General features: G+C 34.2%; 1 protein-coding gene across 1 annotated transcript in view; it reads right to left on the bottom strand.

Annotated features, from left to right (window-relative positions):
- The window catches only part of LOC108358255 (putative neural-cadherin 2), a 358,474-nt gene that overhangs the window by 289,692 nt on the left and 45,051 nt on the right, over positions 1 to 23,731 (bottom strand). Inside the window, exons 2-3 of the mRNA XM_017609477.1 lie at positions 19,787 to 19,930; positions 7,156 to 7,271 (exon numbers count right to left, since the gene is read on the bottom strand). Of these exons, the coding sequence (XP_017464966.1) occupies positions 7,156 to 7,271; positions 19,787 to 19,930 (260 nt within the window). The remainder of the gene's footprint in view (positions 1 to 7,155; positions 7,272 to 19,786; positions 19,931 to 23,731) is intronic.

Raw genomic sequence — 23,731 nt, forward strand, 5'->3', positions numbered from 1 at the left:
TAATTTTCAAATATCGATGGTAAACATCGGTTTTTTAGCCGATGTTATCTATGTTTCAGAAACATCGATGCATCGTTTGCATCCCTAATTATATATCCATTGAGAAACCCCGGTTGGTGNGATATTTGGATCACGTCAATAAATACTGACAGTGTGACAGAGCCCAAAGAATATAACATAAAGATGTGAACGCAATGGCAATTTTGAACCGAAACTAAAGTCGATGTTTAAAACATCGTTAAAATTGACAGCGATATATCGCCAATTTTACGATGTTGAGTAATTTTCAAATATCGATGGTAAACATCGGTTTTTTAGCCGATGTTATCTATGTTTCAGAAACATCGATGCATCGTTTGCATCCCTAATTATATATCCATTGAGAAACCCCGGTTGGTGTCAAACTTTATATTTTTAAATAACTATGCGCGCACCGAAACAACTCGCGGTGATAGAAAAATTGAAACTGAGCCAAACAATTCTGTGCATGTCATAGGACACACTTTTTTTTCTCTACCTAGCGCAGCGATCGACATGCCATTCAGTGTTGCCAGAACTTTTTGGACGAACCGGCTAAATTGGCAAAAAAACCCGGCTAAACTGTTTCAACTAAATTTCACATGTTTTATTTAAATAAATCATAAGTAGAAAGACTAGTTCTTGGAGAGAAGTTGCAAATTCAAGCTGGAAAAAATTTTGCCGGCAAGAATTTGCAAGTTAGGAAAAACATATGATTGTGGCTCATGGTTGGATTTTTCGTCGACGATATTTTAAATAAATAAGTTCGTTAAATTTGAAAATTTACAAACTTGAGCGACTTTAAAACGAAAAATGTAAGTAAATATTTGTTTACTTAATTAATTTAGTTAATCCCAATGATTTGAAAGGTACTCGGCTGAAAAAACTGTATTCGTAATCGGAATGAAATCTCAACCAGAGCCGATATAGGAAACGCGACAGTTAGTACGGCAAAGAGATTGAAACGTATGTTGAAGAAGGTCGGACTAGCAAGAATCCTAGATCCTGTTTTTGCCCCTCTGAAAGAATTTTAAAATTCTATACAAATTTCTTATGTTTGAAATGCAACCGTGGACACTAGCCGGCAGGGAAACTTGTAAGTTCCCTCAAATTTGCGTTCTTGCAGAAATTTGCAAGTTTCTCTACTTAAGAGAGAATTTGGGAGCATTTTTTCTTACTAACTGATATTTTGAGTGATAATTTTTGCTGCATTTTCGACGAACAAACCTGTTCTCTTCCCAGAGAGTTTTGCTTCACAAAGAAATTTGTGCTCTTTTACTTTAATTTTGAAGCATTTCAGTGTTGGTTCTTTAAATTCAAGTTGGCCTTCGGTTTTTGGAATTTAAATAAGTTCTCAGAAAAAACGTTAGTTTAAATAAATCCATATGTGTACATAGTGCTTGAAAATATCCATTTTTCCCTTACCTTAAAACTTTAAGCGTGGGCAACAATGATATTTTGTAATTAAGGCAGAATTGAATATGCGCTATTTGGAAAGACAATACCTGTAACATTTATTCTTGGCACTATATCCAAACACAAACGCGTGTTAAGTAAACTGTGAAACAGTTTGTTATCTAAGCTTGCCAATTAGGGATGGCAAAGTCGACTTCGACTTTCGACCAAAATCGACTTTTTACTCCTGAAAGTCGAATTTTAGTGATCGACTTTTAGTGTATGGAAGTCGACTGAAGTCGACTTTTCACTTTCGACTCTCGACTTTTTTTGATTTATTTGCATATAAAAACTGATCTTCTAACAAAGACGCGGAGTGCTGTTTGGTCGTATTTAAAAAAATTTGCCAATAAAACTTGAAAATTGTGGTAGAGAAATGAATTTTAATGACAGTACAACAACATTGTCAAATCATTTAAGAGCAGCGCATAAAATTACTATACGAAAACAAATTCCTCAAATTTGTTAATCGTTTGTCTCCACAGTCTTCAGTTAATAATGAGGTAAGATAAACATAGGTATTTATTTTAAAAATTTCATGCAAGAAAGTTTTTCTGCATGAGTTTATGTAAGTTTCTAGAGACAGTCTTTGGTTCGAATCTGACCAATCCGTAAGGTACAACATTTTAAACACCGCTAAAAACGTTGCTGGTAGGATTCCAGTTAATATGCGACATTAGTCGTGTGGATAGTCCCAATCCACTAGCTGTCTGGGCTACTCCCATATTTATCCATGCTTATAAAGTGGCACTATATTTCTACCAATACCCGCCAATTCTGCTCCATCGGAAGGCCACATTTTTCAAAAAGGTGTCCGTAATTACCAAATATCGATTAAAAAATTTTTAGAATTTTTTTTTGTGAAAATTTAAAAATTTTTAAATTATTTTTCAAAAATATAATTTTTGAAAACCCTCACAACCAACATTTTCATTCTGTATAACTGGAACAATTTTAAAAATTTTTAGAAATCCTTTAGTGTTTTTTTTTTTTACCTAGCATTGAATTTCACTAAATTACAGATTATTCTAAAGACCACTAGTAAATCATGATATTTTTGGCGTATTCTGACTCTTATATTTATAGCTAATATATGAGTTAAATGCAGAGTATAGTTAATACATTTTCTTTTTATTAAAAAAGTCGAACAAAGTCGACTTTTCTTCCTGGATCGGTCGACTTTAAAAGTCGGCTGTACAGAGTCGATCGAAAAGTCGAAAGTCGACTTTCTAGTGAAGTCGAACAACCCTATTGCGAATAAAACTTCACACAAATTTAAGTCATTCATAACAAACATTTTATGAAGAAAATCCCCGTTACGGCCTTCTTTAGAAAAAATATATTCGTTTAAAATAAAAATAAGCGAAATCGGCACATATATATATAACCCTGCCTCCGCGTTGAGGCTAGTAGCCATTTCCAACAGATTTTGGATCGCTTAGTCAAAAATGAAAACATATATATTTGAATTTTAAGAAAACAAGGTAAATAGCAAAATCGGCTATTTTCTTTTACAAAACGGCTTGAGGCCCTCCTGGCTGAGGTAAATTTTAATGTTCCTTCTCGAGTGTCAAGACACTATCGACCTCTATTTTTAAAGCCATGCAAAACTAATTTTGAACTAAACGAATCATTCCGTGGAAGTGTCAATGTGTCCTAGGAAGTGTCAATTGCCCCCGACTGCATCCCTTTTTCGATAGTTCTGAACAAGTCCTAAATTCTATAGTTCCGAACCAGTTCTGTAATCGACGGACGAAAGAAAAAAGTATCATGATTTTTCAATCTTTTTAGTTCTTCCGTGTGTGCGATTTTAAGTTATTTTGGAAGAAATGTGTTTTCAATTTGAAATTAAATTTGTTTGAATGATTGTAAGAAATGTACGTTTACATACCTGTAGCTGAGTTTGCAGAGGTGCTCGCTGTTATTTCTTAGATTCCAGACGGTCCCAAGATGTTGAAATGTTAACACAAATTTTAGTTTTGTATTACCAAGTTATGAAAAAGCATCTGCGAAGCGTAGAATAGAAGCGTATTTGAACGAAAAATCCGCCGAACACATATCTTTCATATCAAGCCCCCCGCTGCATCCCTTGTTCGATAGTTCCGAATTAGTTCTAAATTCGACAAATAAGATCTAGTTCGTTCTGCATGCCTTTTTCTATAGTTCCGAACCATTTCTAAGTTCGTCACTTTAGATATCGTTTTCTAGTGAAAAACTGAAATAAATTAGTTTTTTAAAAGTACCACTTTTCTCCGATTTTGGACTGGTGGGGATTTAGTTCATATCGGACTAGTTCGTTTTTGGCGATAAAGACCTAGTACGGAACTAGAAATTTGATTCACTAGTCCGCGGTTTCCCTGCAGGGTCGTTTTTATGCAATGGTCGGCATACTAGAACATTCAAACGATTCAATAAGTGGGACTGTGTGCATTGCTCAGCTGGCGCTCTTCGTATGTGAAACACACATGTGCTCATAGAGCGCTCAGCATTCTTTAGGGGTGGCCCACAAGCATGAATATCTTCCGCTCTCAAACCAAATTGTGGTTTCCTCATAGATTTGGTAACTCTGACTAAACCATGTGTTGTAAGAAAGCTTGTCTGTATTAGCAGAGCTTAATGACATCCTTTTATGAACCATACGTTAAGTTGAATGGAATTTGTAGAAATATGTTTAAAAAAAATATTTATTAGTATTTACCAAACCCTTCAACTAAATTAACGATTTGGTACAACCTAGATGAATATTAGAAGCTTTAATATATTTAGTTATAATTACCAACCCATGGTAATAGTTCCCAATCCTTGGTAACAGTTCCCAAATATTGTCAAAATTCGGTAACTAAATATCTTTAGTTGTCGAAACTAATCCTTTTTCTCAGTGTAGGCCAAACAATGCAAAACAGACAATAGACTACAAAAATCAGTCTTGTCAATTTTAAATAAAATTAACTTATCACATGAATTTGTAAATGGTACAGCCAAAAATAAAAAACTATCTGACTTTTAGATAAAATTCTAAATTTTGGCTTTCAGTCTTGAAAGATAGATTTATTTACTCTTATGCTGGATTTCCACTAGGCATTAAATGGCAAAAATGACAAATGACAAAGTCGGGCATTAAAAAATTATCGTGTCATTATGTGAAAAAATAATCATTGAGTTCATTTCCACATGGCATTTTTTTAAATGGCATAAAGTGTTTGTCATTTCAATGCCAAGTGGAAATTCGGCATTACTTACTAAAAATAATACACTCCAATTCTTAAGTTTAATTTCATTTCATTCGGTATCGATTACCGTGGAATTAGCCAAAGGTAATAAAATGTTACAACTAGTAGACTAGTGGGTAGTTAAAAGATAGCTACAAACTAGCCGTTTCCTGCAAGGTACATCTGCCCATATACTTTATATTATACTAGATTATACCCGCGGGTTTCACCACGCGCTTTTATACAAATATGAAAAATAATTTAATGATGTTAGATTTTATTTCTGTGCCCATTTCGTTATAGCTCGTTATTTTTTAAGCGAGTTAAGGTATTTGGCCGTTTAAAACTATGAAATTATAAAATCTCGTCTGCGCGCTAGGCATACGAAAGATATCAATCCCTCTAAGTTTACCTTAAAATGGTTCCAGGTANTACCCCAGTACCAAGTCCCAGTACTCTATCATGAACACCTCTAGAGATAAGCAGTATAAAACAGTAAATATGTACGGCAGGAACCATGTCCCCTTTTCGAATAACGCAAGTTCTTCTCCATGAGTATGGAATTAATTTTGTGCCGGTGCCAAGTTCCAGTCCTCGGCAATAAACACCTCCAGAGATATGCAGCATAAAAAACACAATTTGCATGGGAGTTCCCACACCACCATTTCCAATAACTCTAATTTTTCTCCATGAGTATGGTATTAGTTTCACATGCATACATACATATGTATTTCCATACCAAACTTGAGTGCTTTACCCCAAACATTTGAAGAGATATGCAATATGAAACTTTCAGTCAGTATGGGAGGTGCTACGCCTCTTTTCCAAACACGTCCATTTTTTCCGTGAATATGAACATGATTTCACAGAGTGTTGGCAAACTGTTAATCTGATTAACGATTAAACATTAACGATTAAAATGTTAATCGCGTTTGACGATTAACATTAATTAGTCGTAATCAACTGTACGATTAATGATAACATTTTTTTAATCGTTAATCGCTGGCTCCGATTACGTTTAATTAATTTAAAACATTAATCGTTAATCCAATTAAAAATAAAATCTAATTAATTTGCCTAGTTTATCCGAGTTTGAAACCAAACACCAGTTATAGTAATTATTTTGTGTTTTACGCTTATAAAAAGCACATAATATAACAAAATTATAATTATTGTTATTAGTAATACATAAACTGGGAACTTTTACAAACCTAGTTTGTAAAACGTTTGTTGGTATATATCTTAATGAAAATGCACACCAAATTGCTTAGATTGATGAGAAAACCTGATTGAGACATACCGGATTAACTTGCTTTGTGTGCACAGGGAAATTCCAGCATAACTTAATTAATCACCAAACCTACTTGTTCAAATTAAGAGTTAACGATTAAAAATTAATTTTTTAATCGCGGTTACGATTAACTGTTTAGTCAGATTAAAATGAATCATGATTAACTGTAATCAGATTGAGTTTAATCGAATTAACTAACTGATTAAAACATCAATCGATTAATGCCATCATTGATTTCACATACATATCACTATACCAAGTTTCAGTTCTCTCCCACAAATACTTCCAGATATATGTATGTAATATGAAAATTCCAATTTGTATGGGAGGGGCCTTGTCATGCAAATCTGTTCAGTCGTTTCCGCGTATTAATTTAATTAAAACTTTTTTAACAGGTGGCAACTATTCCAAAAAATTTGCCTTTTTCTCACTGTAGGTCATAAGCTATCTGCTTGCAAAATTTCATGCAAATCCGTTCAGACTTTTCCGCGTATTAACTTAATTAAACTTTTTTAGCAGGTGGTAACTCTTAAAAAAGTAGCCTATTTTTCAACCTAGCTCATAAGCTATCTGTGTGAAAACCTCCATGCAAATCAGTTCACTCATTTCCGCGTATTAATTAAATTAAACATTTCTAACAGGTGGCAACTCTTAAAAAAGTAGCCTACTTTCTAACCTAGGTCATAAGCTATCTGTGTGAAAAATTTCATGCAAATCCGTTTGGCCGTTTCCGCGTATTACTTTAATTCAACTTTTTTAACAGGTGGCAACTCTTCCAAAAAATTCGCCTATTTTCCATTGTAGGTCATAAGCTATCTGCTTGCAAAATTTATGCAAACCCATTCAGTCGTTTCCGCGTATTAATTTAATGAAACTTTTTTAACAGGTGGCAACTCTTAAGAAAAGTAGCCTATTTTCCAATCTAGGCCATAAGCTATCTGTGTGCAAATTTTCATGCAAATCCATTCAGTCGTTCCAGCATATTAAATAAATTAAACTTTTTAACAGGTGGCAACTCTTAAAAAAATAGCCTATTAACCAATCTGGCCCATAAGCTATCTGCGTACCAAATTTCATGCAAATCCGTCGAGTCTTTTCCGCGTGATGATTTCCCAAACATCCAAACATACAAACTTTTACATTTATAATATTAGTAAGATAAGATTTACTGTAAGCACTTACCCTTGGTCTGGTTTCATAGTCGAGTGGACTGGAAACATAAATCGCGCCAGTTGTGTTTTGTACGCCGAAAGCATTGCCTATGTTACCGCCCGTGATCTGGTATCGAATATTCGAGGCTGCAAATAAAAGATAATATTTCTAATGAATGATAATAAATCTAGAAATTTTTCAGCACATAATAGCCGTGTTTTCTTGGATTATCCAGCTCAGTATTGCGATCATTTCTCACGGAAACGGTCTGGATCATTCTTATTGGGGTTGGCAGCACTAATTTTATACTACTAGCACGAGGAAAACGATATTATAAAAATGAACGCACTAAATGGGGAAATGTAATCTCTTAAACAAATATTTAACATAAAGGCAATTTATTTCAAGCAAGTTAATAAAAGCAATGGCAGAATATATGTTTGTATATACATACAATCACATTTCAGTGCTACCAAGCCAAACTGCCAAATTATCAGTGACACAAACCAAATACAGCGGATCATAAATTGAACCAGATGTCTATCAGGATCATATCGTTGTTGTTGCATTTGCGTGCAAATTTTTTAACCCGATCCCGATCATTGCCCAAGAAAACTCAGGTAATGTATTTTGACGTGATGCGTACTACCACTACTGGCCAAAGCGACATAAAAAAAAAAATAAAATATCATTAGTATAAAATGGAAAAGGCGTATCTCACATCGTCGCTGTAATGCAAAAAAGCCACAAATAACTAAAATTGTTTATTGCATAAAACGATGTGGGAACTTGGGCTGAACCCACACCGAAGGCGACAACACGTGTTTTTTCGCCGGCCGTAATGTAATGTACTCTTGCCCTATACGAAATGAACAAACGTTTTGTCTTCTACGGTGTGGGTTCAGCCTTTTATGATTCAATGAAATGTATGGCTGACTTCCAACACGTCAATTGCTTTGCATACGTACAAAGCAGGGATGTTGCGAATGTGGAATTTTAGACATCCGCGGATGCGAATGCGGATTTGGGTGTTTAAACGCTAAAATCCGCGGATGCGACTGCGAATGCGGATGTTAAGTATTTTTATACCCGAGCGCACTTGTGCACAAGGGTATTATAACTTTGTTCACATAACGGTTTTTTGTAACAGGCAAAACGAATCGAGATAGATATAAACAAACGTACACATAAATGCTCAGAATGAAAAGAGAAATCGATTAAGCCGTGACTGTCTGTCCGTCCGTCCGCCCGTACGTCTGTGCACACGATAACTCGATTACAAATTTAGATATCTTAACGAAACTTGGTGTGTGTACTTCTTTTGAACGTAGGACGGATGGTGTTGAAAATGGGCAAAATCGGAAGATAACGACGCCTACCTCCTATATAACGGTAGTTTTCAGAAATACGAAAACTGCGATATTTTAGTAACTCCTGAAGCTTACTCACTCAAAATTGATGTGTACAATCATTTTTTAACTAAAAATAAGAATATTATAAATTTTTGGAAAACGGGCGTACGCACGCCCACTTATGATTACATGTGTACATCTTGGGAACCGCTCCACCAATTTCTCCCGCACTTGGCACTGTTACTGGTCTTCACAAGATATACCAAATGGCTGAAAATTTAAAAAATCGGATAATAACCACGCCCACATCCCACATAACTGTAATTTAGAGAAATACGAAAGCTTAGATAAATCAGTAACTACTGAAGCTAATTTAATCAAAATTGATGTTTGCAATAATTCTTTAGCAAAAAGTACGCTTATAATAAAATGTCGGAAAATGGGCGTGACCCCGCCCACTTAAGACCACATATGTGTATCTCGGTAACCGTTGATGATGATGATGATTAAACTGTGAGACAAATAGTAGGGGTCAGTGATCGGGAAGGGTTCAAACTACCGGGGAAAGTTATATCGGTAAAAAAGAAGTTATACGTGTCCCGGCGTTTCGCTGGGTCACGTCTAGGAATCGAGATATATATATAACTATCATATAGGGGAAATTGTCACCTTTGGTGGTCTTTTTTTGACATAACTCGAGAACCACTAGTCCGATTTTGCTCAAACAAATTAAAAAAAATTAAAAATTACAATTCCTTTAATCTGTTCATATAACGTTTTTCTATATAATCAACAGTTTTGCCGGTAAAAATAAATGTATGAAGAAAAAAAATATTTTTTGCCTAAAATATTAAATTTTTTTAAAACTGTTGATTATATAGAAAAACCCTAGACGTGACCCAGCGAAACGCCGGGACACGTATAACTTGTTTTTGACCGATATAACATTTCCCGTTGGTTTCATCCCATCCCGATTTTGACTGTCGCATAGTGTTATTATTGTGGTTGCCCCATAAAGGCAAACCGTTGAAAGTTATTGAAATCTGACTAAAATTACGACCACCTTTTTATAACGCTAATTTTACCCAAAATTGATACTAACAACAATCCCTTGAAAAGAAGTAACATTGTTATGGAATTTTGGAAAATGGGCGTGATGCCGCCCACATATATCTATATAAGTTTATCTCAATATGTCTAGCTGAACGTTCTGTCGAAGATGTTTGAAATAGACGTAAAACCACCACTGCTTACCATGTAGCGAACCCGATGCCCGAACTTACACTTTTTTACTTGTTAAGAAATAATTTAGGTGAGTAAATTAGGTGATTTAGTTAAACAAAAAATGGAAAGGTTAGTAATTTTTAAAAATTTTGTTTTTAGTACTTGAATTTAAAAATTGGAACATTGTATTCAATAAAAAATTTTTAAAGGGTCGTAAATCAAACCTGCGCCAATATATAACTACTCGCTCGAGGCGCCAAACTTGAAAAACTGGAAACTTGACAAAATTGTAAATTATTTTCGATTGACGCTGCACCAGTCGAGAGGACTTTCAGTTATATTTATTATTATTATTTTTTATTGCGGTGCAATTCTTTTTTGGTNGACATAACTCGAGAACCACTAGTCCGATTTTGCTCAAACAAATGAAAAAAAATTAAAAATTACAATTCCTTTATTCTTTTCATATAACGTTTTTCTATATAATAAACAGTTTTGCCGGCAAAAATAAATGTATGAAGAAAAAAAATATTTTTTTCCTAAAATATTAAATTTTTTTAAAACTGTTGATTATATAGAAAAACGTTAGACGTGACCCAGCGAAACGCCGGGACACGTATAACTTGTTTTTGACCGATATAACATTTCCCGTTGGTTTCATCCCATCCCGATTTTGACTGTCGCATAGTGTTATTATTGTGGTTGCCCCATAAAGGCAAACCGTTGAAAGTTATTGAAATCTGACTAAAATTACGACCACCTTTTTATAACGCTAATTTTACCCAAAATTGATACTAACAACAATCCCTTGAAAAGAAGTAACATTGTTATGGAATTTTGGAAAATGGGCGTGATGCCGCCCACATATATCTATATAAGTTTATCTCAATATGTCTAGCTGAACGTTCTGTCGAAGATGTTTGAAATAGACGTAAAACCACCACTGCTTACCATGTAGCGAACCCGATGCCCGAACTTACACTTTTTTACTTGTTAAGAAATAATTTAGGTGAGTAAATTAGGTGATTTAGTTAAACAAAAAATGGAAAGGTTAGTAATTTTTAAAAATTTTGTTTTTAGTACTTGAATTTAAAAATTGGAACATTGTATTCAATAAAAAATTTTTAAAGGGTCGTAAATCAAACCTGCGCCAATATATAACTACTCGCTCGAGGCGCCAAACTTGAAAAACTGGAAACTTGACAAAATTGTAAATTATTTTCGATTGACGCTGCACCAGTCGAGAGGACTTTCAGTTATATTTATTATTATTATTTTTTATTGCGGTGCAATTCTTTTTTGGTAATTGCATCGGTCTGCAAATGTCGTATGTATCCTCCTGACTTTCATCTTCACAATCTAGTATCATGGCAAGATCGTTGTTTAAACACCGTTGTTTTCCAAAGCATTCATCATTCTCATTCTTTTGGTTGTTTCTGAATGTGGAGAACCAGTAACGTCAACAGCGTTTTTCGATTTTAGTTTTTGTAATTCATTTGTGATCCTTTCTTCTCTGACCGGCCAGATATACGTTTTATCATTGCACTTGCACAATATTCCAGGGTCAGAAAATAACAGTTATTTTTTTACCAGTTAAACTTGGCTTAATATTTTTTATTCCGAGGTTTTTTCTAGATAATAAACAAACAGCTTATCAATATTAAAGGACTGAAATAGCTTTTAAACAGAAATAACGAACGAAGGTTACCACCGCTATTTATATATATTTTTTTTTTATATAATTTAATACTAAAGAAATTCATATACCTGACCCAAGGTTTGTTCTATGGTAATTAATTATCATTTTTTATTGAAATATTTTTCAATAGGTGACTTTGCTTGTTTAGATATTTCAGTTTTAAAGCTATTTAAGTCCTCTTTCATTTGATACCAAACTTGTTTAATTTGGTTAAGCGGTTTGTTTATTGTATGAAAAGGACTTTTAGTCGGGAATAAAAATATTTGGCCAAGTGTAACTCGTAAAAAAATAACTATTATTTTCGGTCGCTTCAATATTCGCATTCGCAAAAGATCCGCATTGATTATTGCGAATGCGAAAGCGAATGCGAATGTCAAAATTAATGCGGAAGCTCCGCGGTTGCGAATGCGAATATTCGCAACAACCCTGGTACAAAGTATAACGTTCAATAACGCCGAACTACAAAATTTTGACGATGTATACTTTTCCAAAACGCATCCGAAAATTTATCGAAACGCATCGCTAGCGCAATCAGCGCATCAGAAACAAAGTTGATGCTTCGTTTGTTATTGGTTACCATTGGTGTTTTAAAAATGGAAAATTCATAAAAATTGTTCATTGGTATATTAAGTTCAGTAAAACGCGCTTAAGTACCTCACGAAAAATGTCAGCTTTTTGAGGTACTTAGGCGGGTTAAGTACTTAAAAGAACCCGCTTAAGTACCTCGATGCGGGTTCTTAAGCGAACATAATTATTGATGTAGTTACATGAACATTTACTGAAGTAGTAATTTAGTTTAAAAGCAAGACCGTAGCATTATTTAAGAGTTTTCAATTAAAATACACTTCATTCCCTAATAAATACCATTTAAACCTAAGCTTAAAATTTTATAGAACACTTAAAGAAAAAATTCACCAAAATTTAAAATGCTTTTTCTCAGAAGTGTTTTTTGAGTATACAGTCTTATAGCCCATTCAATTTTAATGTAATAATGTGCAAGTTTCAAGTGGCTAAAAATTACCGCCGATTTTTTTAAATTTTTTTTTCGAAGGTGTGTAACGCTGCCACTGAATTTCAAAATATGTAATTATTTTAAAGAATTTTAAGAGCACTTAAAAGGGGAAAATTATAGGTAAAATGATAAATGGGGTACGAAAAATTTAGGTACTTAGGCGTGTTGGGTAAATAGGCGGGGAGGTACTTAAGAGAGGGATTTTCTTCAGATTACATTCAAAAATTCACATTGCCCAAAAATGTTGGTTACACTGTATTTAAAATATGCAATGTATATGGTTGCAATGTGTCGCAACTCTACATATACAAACAGTTTGAATACCGCAGTAACAGTTTCCAAACATTGTATTGATACGTTTTGAAAGCCAGCCTATCATAATCAATCAAAAAGTAAATTTTGGATTTTTAGTTACTTACGCCCTTTCCATACTATAGTGTACTAACGATATATAAAAATGTTTTTTCTTAACAGCGGTCGCCCCTCGGCAGGCAATGGCAAACCTCCGAGTGCATTTGTGCCTTAAAAAAGGTTTTCATAAAATCAAATGGAGGAGGAGACAACCAGGGCTATCACGGAATCCATCGTAGAAAATCTACGAATTTAAATGCCCGCTACGAATACGAAAAAATTGCTATCACTGAATCCGAGTGAACTCGAAAATATCGTTGCCAGCTTCGAATGCTGATTCGAAATCAGTTAGTGCAAAGGAAACAACAGACATTTATGTATGTCACTTTGCTCACGCTGCCCCATCAGGCGCAATGGCCGAGTGTGCAAAGCACTAGACTGCCAATTGAGAGAGCCGAGTTCAAGTCCGAGTCGTCGGGCAGTGGGGATTTTTTTCTTTTTTGATTTAATTTTTGTTTATTTTTTTAATAAAATTTTTTTTTTAGTTTATTTTTAGCTTTGATTTTATTATTTTAAATAGAAAAACATTTTCTTTATAAATTTTTATATTAAAGTAATTACGTTTATTTCCTAATAAATTGTTGCTAAACTATTATTTCCTCGATTCATACAAAATATTTAATGAATTAATAGCGTCTAGCAGATGAATGCGTGTATGTACATATGTATGTATGTATGGCATTGGTATTTTACGTCCGCGTTTACACAAATATATGGAATTATATCAAACTATAACAAATTTGGAGTATAATAAATATTTAATATTAAAAATAATGCAGGTTCTGTGATAGCCCTGAACATGTTGGTGTGTACCTCTGAGAGTTGAACTTGACAGCTAATGTATCAAGCCGTTCAGAAGACGCATAACGATCACTGATTTTTTTAGCAACGGTTGCGCTCAACTGCGGCGCCTTCTGAACCTACCCATTATTACACGAAAACTGAATGGGCTATAAACACTTCTGAGAAATAAGTTTGATATTTTAATGAAAATTTGATGCATTTTTTTTCAGTGATCTAAAAAATTTTAAGCTTAGACCCCTTTCAGACACGTCAAGCCTTGATTTCAAGTCTGCTCGTTCGTAGGCGATGGAGGTGAGACGAATTTACTCTTCCCCCCTCTTCTCACCTACTTCGCCTACGAACCGAGCGGACTTGAAAGCAAGACTTGACGTGTCTGAAAGGGGCCCTAGGTTTATATGGTATTTGTTATGGAATGAACTGTGTTTTAATTAAAAATCTTAAAAATTAATAAATAAGCATAAGTGGCAAACAACATCATTTTGAATTTGGTCCGAAATGATAGATATGTCCAACACTGTATGTATGTATACATATGTATTATCAATCATTAGATGTTCATGTTTTATTCAAAAACTTACTTATGTAAGTTAACAAGAAAATTAACTACATCAATAATTATGTTCGCTTAAGTACCCGCTTCGAGGTACTTAAGCGGGTTCTTTTAAGTACCCAACCCACCTAAGTACCTCAAAAGCTGACATTTTTCGTGAGATACTTAAGCGGGTTTTACTATACATGAAGAAAGAAAAATATATCTTCGCTACGCGTGCAATACGTCGTATCCGCCAAATAAAATACCACGTATGAGGTGGCTATACACTTTCCCAGTGCTTGCCTACTTCACAAATTTAATGGTGAATAAATTTAGAAGCTCCTATTTAAATAAGTTCAGTTAGACAACGATTCAAAAGTTTAGAAGAAAATAAGTTTATTTGCACTTTTGTGAAATTTTCGGACTATCGTATACGGGATATTGTATATGGTGTATAGGAGGTATTGCGCGCCAAGTGACGATATGTGCATACGGAATAGTGATGTGCTGAATTTTCGGTACCCAATACTTAAAAAATTTTACGGTACCCAATACTTCCTTTTCGGTACCCAATATCGATTATTTACATTAAACCTTCACCATTATATGCATTTCAAGTTTAAAAAAAAAATTTTAACTAAAACATATGATATCGGCTAAAACATTTGAACATATCGCAACAGAGAAATATTATTTTATCAGTTTTAAACTTAGTCGATCAAAGCAAAATGCTTTGACGGATGAAGAAGGCTTTCAGGGGGGAGATTCTGTAACCAGTTAGCGACAAGTTTCGGATCGATATCGCACTTGTTGACGTAAAAATATTTCATACCATACGTCAACAAAACCGATACCGATTCGAATATTGTCGCTATATGGTTACAGAATCTGTGCCCAGGCCTACAAAAATGATATCGTCCGATTCAGCTGGAACAAAAATACTTCAAACAAGTAAGAGTTTCTCTGCATTATGGCCTCGAACCGACATTTGTATGTACATCTTTCATTTTAATCAGTATTAAAAGTTCTACTGGCTCCTACATTTGGGTTTTGATAGGCGAGTCTCCACTGAACCGTTTTTTCCATATTTTTAGCCTATGTATACTTTTATAAATCGGTATCGAATATCGATCAATACTTAAAAGTATTGACTGAGCACATCACTAATAAGGAATATTGTGTAAAAAATAAATTTAAATAATATGGCTTTTAAATTAAGGCGTGCGAGTAAACTTGTTAGATGACTTCGTATGGTGATACGGGGCGTATACTACGGGTTATTTTTACTTTTTATACCCGTATAACTTTGTTCACATCACGGTTGTTTGTAACAGGCAAAACGAATGGAGATAGATATAGACAAATGTATACATAAATGATCAGAATGACAAAAGAAATCGATTAAACGGTAACTGTCTGTCCGTCTGTGCACACGATAACTCGAGTAAAAATTGAGATATCTTAACGAACCTCGGTATTAGGATTTCTTTTCAGCGTAGGACATATGGTATTGCAAATGGCCGAAATCGACCAATAACCACGCATACCTCCCATATAAGGGTAGCTTTCAGAAATACGAAAACTGCTATATTTTAATAACTACTTAAGCCTATTCACTCGAAATTGATATTTACAATGATCTTTAGACGAAAAAAAAGAATATTATAAATTTTTTGAAAATGGGCGTAGCCCATACATATATATATCTCGGTAACCGCTGCACCAATTTCCCCCAAACTTGGCACGGTAACTTGGAGAAATACGAAATCTTCGATAAATCAGTAAATACTGAAGCAAATTTATTGAAAATTGTTGTTTGCAATAATTCTTTAGCACAAAATACGTTTATAACAAAACTAGCAGAGCACCCGACGTCGTTCGGAGTAAGCAAGTAAGCAAATCAAAATATAAAACAGTAATACAAATATTCAGTTCAGCATAAATTAAAGGAGACAAACTATTTTTTTCCTGTTTAAATTAAGGCATCCTTATGAACCATACTTTTAGCTTTATCGTGCTTCAATAACTATATATTTGTCACCATTTTCTGTACTTTAAATCTTATTTCATTATTAATATTAGGCGGATTAAGGTAACGATAGAATTTTGAAATTAAAGTTAGTCTATTACGGTACATTTCGTTTAGCAGCCTATTCGCTTAGCTGTTTTAGTATAGCTACACTATTCCGGTAGAATGTTTATTTCGGAAAAAGTTCTATTCATAACGAATGAACATTTTTCGTTTAACAACATCGCGGGATCAAAAAACGGATTTAATATTTCCATTTCACAGTGGTCTAAAGACTGTAAGGTTAAAAAAAAACACAGTTTTAAATATCCAAGTGATATAATAGACGAATACATATTTATCCCCCTTTTACAAACTCATCTTTCTATACTTTAATCTAAACACCTCCAATATATACATACATATGTCTACATACCAAATTCCAAGTTCATGTGACTATGGTTCCAAATTTATGGCTGACTAGCTTATACCCGCGGGTTTCACCACACGTTTTTATACAAATATGTAAAATAATTTAATGATTTTATGTTTTATTTCTGTGCACATTTCGTTATAGCTCGTTATTTTTTAAGCGAGTTAAGGTACTTAGGCCGTTTAAAACAATGAAATTATAAAATCTCATCTGCGCGCTAGGCATACGAAAAATATCAATCCCTCTAAGTATACTTTAAAATGGTTCCAGTTATACGGCGCGTGAACGTGTAACCTTCTTGGAGGTGCCAAGGCGGGTTCTAATATTTCCAACTCAAATTTTGTAACCTGGCCTTGATAAAATACCACTTCTCATTACTGTAGCAAATGCCTCAAGAGAGCTTTAGATTATAAGGCCGAACCCGGCTCTCCCTTTTCCATTAAATGAATTTTTTTCTGTCAGTACGGCACTTATAGAATAAATCTTCATAACAAATTTAAAATTTTTCCAAAGATTTTCTATTCTTCCAGAGATATGTATTAAGAAGTTTTTAGTATGTATGGGAGGCGACATGCCTTCTTTTTTTATAACTCACATTTTTTCCATGAGCAATTGATACATTTTGTATACACAACTCCATACCAAGTTCCAGTATTGTTCCACAAACACTTCCAGGGATATATGGCAAGAAAAAGTCAATTTGTACAGGAAGTGCCACGCCCCTTTTTCATATAACCCTAATCTTCTTCCATGAATTTAGAATTGATTTTACATACTTCAGTACCAAGTTCCAGAACTCCACCATGAACACCTCTAGAGATAAGCAGTATAAAACAGTAAATTTGTACGGCAGGAACCATGTCCCCTTTTCGAATAACGCAAATTCTTCTCCATGAGTATGGAATTAATTTTGTATACACATCTCGGTGCCAAGTTCCAGTCCTCTGCAATAAACACCTCCAGAGATATGCAGCATAGAAAAATCAATTTGCATGGGAGTTGCCACACCATCTTTTCCAATAACTCTTATTTTTCTCCATGAGTATGGTATTAGTTTCACATACGTACATACATACATATGTATTTCCATACCAAGATTGAGTACTTTACCCAAACATTTGAAGAGATATGCAATATGAAACTTTCAATCAGCCTCTTTTCCAAAAACGTCCACTTTTCTTGTGAGTATGAATATGATTTCACACAGTGTTGGCAAAATGTTAATCTGACTAACGATTAAAATTTTAATCGCGTTTGACTATTAAAATTAATTATTCGTAATCAACTGTACGATTAATGATTAAATTCTTTTAGTCGTTAATCGGTGTCTGCGATTACGATTAATTAATTTTAATCATTAATCGTCAATCCAATTAAAAATAAAATCTGATTAAGTTGTCTAGTTTGTCCGAATTTGAAACCAAACACCAGTTATAGTAATTATTTTGTATTTTACGCTTATAAAAAGCACATAATATAAAAAACAATTATAATTATCGTTATTAGTAATACATAAACTGGGAACTTTTACAAACCTAGTTTGTAAAACGTTTGTTGGTATAGAGCTTAATAAAAATGCACACCAAATTGCTCAGACTGGGGAGGAAACCCAACTTAGCCACACCGGATTAACTTGCTTTGTGTGCACAGGAAAATTCCAGCATAAATTAATTAATCACCAAACCTACTTGATCACATTAATAGTTAATGATAAAAACTTTATATTTTTAATCGCGGTTACGATTAACTGTTTGACTGTTAACTGTTTAATCAGATTAAAATTAATCATGATTAACTGTAAGCAGATTGAATTCAATCGAATTAACTAATTGATTAAAAAATCAATCGATTAATGCCAACATTGATTTCACATACATAGCTCAATACCAAGTTCCAGTTTTCTCCCACAAATACTTCCAAAGACATGTATGTAATATGAAAATTCCAATTTGTATGGAAGGAAACTTGAGTTATCGGAATCACTTTCAGTATAACGCCATCTAACGTGTACCAAATTTCGTTCTGATTGGGAGACCGGTTAAGGAAGTAGCCTATTTTTCAATCCAGGTAATAAACCATCTGTGAGCAAAATTTCATTTTTAAACAGGTGGAAATTCTTAAAAAAGTAATCTAGGTCATAAGCTATCTGTATGCAAACTTTAATGCAAATCAGTTCATTCATTTTCGCGTATTACTTTAATTAAAATTTTCTAATAGGTGGCAACTCCTAAAATAGTAGCCTGTTTTCCAACGTAGGTCATAAGCTATATCTGTGCCAAATTTCATGCAAATCCGTTCAGTCGTTTCTGCGTATTAATTTAATTAGTTTTTTTAACAGGTGGCAACTCTTCCGAAAAATTTGCCTATTTTCCACTGTAGGTCATAAGCTATCTGCTTGCAAAATTTCATTCAAATCCGTTCAGACGTTTCCGCGTATTAATTTAATTAAACTTTTTTATCAGGTGGCAACTCTTAAGAAAAGTAGCCTATTTTCCAATCTACATAGGTAATAAGCTATTTTGTGCAAATTTTCATGCAAATCCGTTCAGTCGTTCCCGCATATTAAATAAATTAAACTTTTTAACAGGTGGCAACTCTTAAAAAAATAGCCTATTAACCAATGTGGCCCATAAGCTATCTGCGTATAAAATTTCATGCAAATCCGTTCAGTCGTTTCCGCGTGATGATTTCCCAAACATCCAAACATACAAACTTTCACATTTATAATATTAGTAAGATAAGATTAGTAAGATAAGATTGCGCCGGGTATTTAATGCTCGGCTCCGCCCGAACTTAGACTTTTTTACTTTCTTAGTATATCTTTTTAAAGTTTTCATTTAAGCACAATTTCGCGATGGAATCTTGTTCTTTATACAAAACTGAAGATAATGCATTTTGAAAGATAGGTGAACCACCATTTTCGACCAGAAACACGTTTTGTCGAAAAATTAAACAACTCGTGGGATTTGCTCATATGTGTTAATAAGGATTAATCAATCAATTACATTAAAATTTTGGAATACAATTTTCGAGAGATTTTTTTATATTTCAGCCCGCGGCCCGCGTTGAATATTTTCAGAGCAGGGGCGTTTCTGTCCATTTGAACGACATGGCCAAGCCAGCGGATCCGCGGATTATGTATGTGTAAGTAAATCTTACCCTATAAATAATATATTATTTACTTACAATCATTGTGATTCTTGGCATTGACGGTGAGTACAGTTGTCTGCAGGTCGGCATTTTCATCAATTTCAGTCTCGTAGAGAAATCTGTCGAAATCCGGTGGAGCGTCGTTTTTGTCGGCAATACCAATGCGTACAAATTTTGTAACTGCAAAGAGATAGAAAAGACAACATGTCAATATATGTACATACATGCATACACATATGCACGTATTTTAAAAAGCTTTTCATGTTTGGTTAGGTATGTAGTTAGAAAAAAGTTTTTTGCTTGTGTGCACTTGATTTATTCTTATTTTTATATGCAATATGTGGATTTCAAAAGTTTGTTTATTCCTCTTCAAAAAAAAAGAAATAACTACAGGTAAAGTTAAACTTTTGTTATTCACAAATTGTTTAGCAAATGCTCGTGCTTGTTTGCATGAGCGGTTACTAAGGCATCTAGTACCGGGATTGGGGATCCCGAATCCTGGGAGTCCCGAGCACTTTTTTGAAATCAAGCCCTCGCGATCCCGGGACCCCGGGATATAATGTAAGTTACGACCAAATTAAAATAAAAAACATTCAGACACTGTAATGGCATCAAAGAATTATAAAATTGCAACCTTACAAATATTCAAATAATATATTACAGTTCTAACACTACTACTATTCTATATTCAAATATATATAACATATAAATGAGGCATTCTTTTTTATATTGGACACAAATTTGGAGTAAAAATTTCGATTGGCTTGACATTTTTATTTTTTTGTCCGGATATATGTATGATTTGTCAAAGTTTGGATTTTTTCGTGATTCTGACTAATCATGTACTTTTTCAAATTTTTATATCTCGGGTTTTGCTCATCGTAGATGCTTCATTTTAACGCCGTTTTAAAGCTAAAGAAACAGGCTTAATATTTTTATATATATGATGGTCATGATTGTCCTAAATATTCCGGAATTCCGAGATTACCAATTTAAAATCCGAAATCCCGGGATTCACAAAATAGTCCGGGATTGGATGCCTTAGCGGTTACGTATACGTATGTATATGCTCGTAATAAAAATTGACTTTTTTACTTCAAACATCTTCAACTGCTTTTAAACAATGATGCCAGATTGTGGGTAATTTCCCTATTTGGGGGATGTTTTGCAGCAAAACTTATTAAAAGGGACATTTCAAATAAAGGGATTTTCATTTAACGCAACTATCGATGCATAATTAATCAATATTTTAGAATATTCGACACTCTTACGTAATTAACCGTTCTGAAGATGTGATGTGGAGTAAAAGTATGTATAAGTATTAAAAATTATAAGGACAATTTTCAAATTTTTCTCTCATTAACCAATTCAAGCGCCGATTAAGAAAGAATTTTTCAATTGTAGCTGGTGTTTAATGTAAAAAGCGGAACAAATTATCTCATGAAATGTTAAATAGTACATGTACATATGTATATAAAATAAGGGTTGCTATTGAATCAAAAAAAGTCAAGTGCTTCAACATTAAAGTCACCAAAAATCACATTCGCTTACGGCGTACTTACGCCTTACGCAATGCAAATAATGTGTTACAGTAAGTATTCAACCATAAAAACACCAAAAAAAGATTCTTCAACATTTTGGGTTTTAATAAACACTGAAGCCAGTTTGTGTATGTAGTAGATATTTTTAAATTCTTTTATACCTTTAGTGAGTAATCTACCGACAACTGAATTTCGAAAGAATATTATATGTATAAGTTAACCCAACACCCTAGCACACAGTCAAGAACGATAGAATACAAGATTGCGCATTCCCGCAGAATGACATTTGTGGCAATGGGTAAACAAAGAATATGGCGAAGAACAATGAGTTGACAGTTGTGAATTTGCAGTGGGAAAACGTGTTTTCTTCACGATTCACCAATTTCTCAAGCCATCTTTGAATATAGCAAATTAAGCACAACGTTAACAAAAAATATACAACCACTCTTGAAATGTGTTCAAAATAATAGGTGTTATTAACAACTATTTAGAATTTTTATGTTTGTATTGCAGGTGCCGAAAAAGTGATAATAAAAAAAGTGAAAAAAACTGCATTTAGGGGCTTTACCCATACGGCTGCTGCAATTCAACACACGACACGACATTTTTATAAAGTTTTTATTACAAATAAAACGTTTTTTACTTTAGAACGCACGAATTACTTCAATTTTCACTTGAAAGTACACAATACGTTTGCAATACGTTTGCACTTGTTTCTAACCAAAAAGTTTGTTTACGTATTGCCATAAACGCCAAAGTCGGCAAAACCAAAGTAGCGGTTTCGGGAATGCGCCACCTTCAGTTCATTACACCATGGCACACAGTCAGCATTGCCGGCTTAACAAGTGCACCGAATATGACACCTGCTAATAATAATAAACAAAGTAACGATCAACGGCTACACACAGACAACACATAACAAAAGCCGTGTGATCTGCTGACTCAGCATACTCGCAAAGCATNATAGCAAATAATAAGACAATAATAAATATTGTAAAAGACGCCGATGCGACACACATGCAACGATGAGCGGCTACAAACATACAGCACATAGCTATAGCCGTGTGATCCGCTGATCCATCATATTTACAACCAAATGAAAAAGGAATCCAACAACAACACAAAGCGACAGCAGTTAGGGCAGCATTTTATATAAGACGTNAGCACATAGCTATAGCCGTGTGATCCGCTGATCCAACATATTTACAACCAAATGAAAAAGGAATGCAACAACAACACAAAGCGACAGCAGTTAGGGCAGCATTTTATATAAGACGTATTGAAGTGTTTAGAGTTTAGTTTTTAGTATGAACTCAATAAATAACTGGCGACCAACAGAGGAAAACACCCAAAACCAAAAGGAAAAGGGCGATACAGCAGGACACAAAAAAACTGGTAAAGGACTACGGAGCCAACGATGGAGCACTTTAANACTGGCGACCAACAGAGGAAAACACCCACAACCAAAAGGAAAAGGGCGATACAGCAGAACACAAAAAAACTGGTAAAGGACTACGGAGCCAACGATGGAGCACTTTAAATTTAGAGTTATAAATATGTAAGTAGAGTGCTCGTTACATAAAGAAATAACAGATAAAACAAAAAATTTGTTGAAAACTGTGAAACTAGTTATATGAAAAAAATATAATCAAACAATTTTTTTTTGTGAAAAAACTGTGAAACTATTGTGAGGTTTGGGAAAATAATATTGTGTCAGGGCTATAACTTTTGCATTTTTTTCCTTTTTTCTGACCTTTTCCGTTCTTGTTATTGCAACGATTTAATGAGCAGTTCTGACTGCAAGCTAGAAGAGCTACTAGACAGAATTAACAGACTCACTCTTTCAAAAGCTAACGTAATGGACGCTAGCCAAATAACCGCTTTAGTGCAGGCTGCCGTAGCTGGAGCACTGCAACAGCAAAAGGGGACTTTTGAAGTTAAACTTCAAAGTATTACGGAACGACTAACGACATTAAAAGCTACAGAAAATAAACCTAAAATTTATGAGCCGGTTAAAATAGTAGGAAACGTGAGATGCGAGGAACCTCTTGACCTAGTAAAATCGTTGCCAGAATTCGATGGGCAAATGAGTACTTACGTCTCATGGCTACGCAGGTAGCTCTAGACACTACCAAGCGGTAGGAATAATTAGGAATAAATTGAAAGGACCCGCTGATGCTGTCCTGGCATCTTTTAATGCTGTCCTTAATTTCGAAGCAATAATTGCTCGACTAGACTTCACATATGCGGACAAACGTCCAATATATCTTATAGAGCAAGAACTATCTACTCTTAGACAGGGCAACTTGTCAGTTTTGCAATATTTCGATGAAGTAGAGAAAAAGCTAACTCTCCTCACAAATAAAACCATTATGACTCACGAGGGATCTATTGCTGAGTCTATATGCACCAAGTATAGGGCAGATGCATTGAGAGTCTT

Source organism: Rhagoletis zephyria, unplaced genomic scaffold (assembly GCF_001687245.7).
Source record: "Rhagoletis zephyria isolate East Lansing unplaced genomic scaffold, Rhagoletis_zephyria_1.1 Rzeph_scaffold_00227, whole genome shotgun sequence".
Classification (NCBI taxonomy): domain Eukaryota; kingdom Metazoa; phylum Arthropoda; class Insecta; order Diptera; family Tephritidae; genus Rhagoletis; species Rhagoletis zephyria.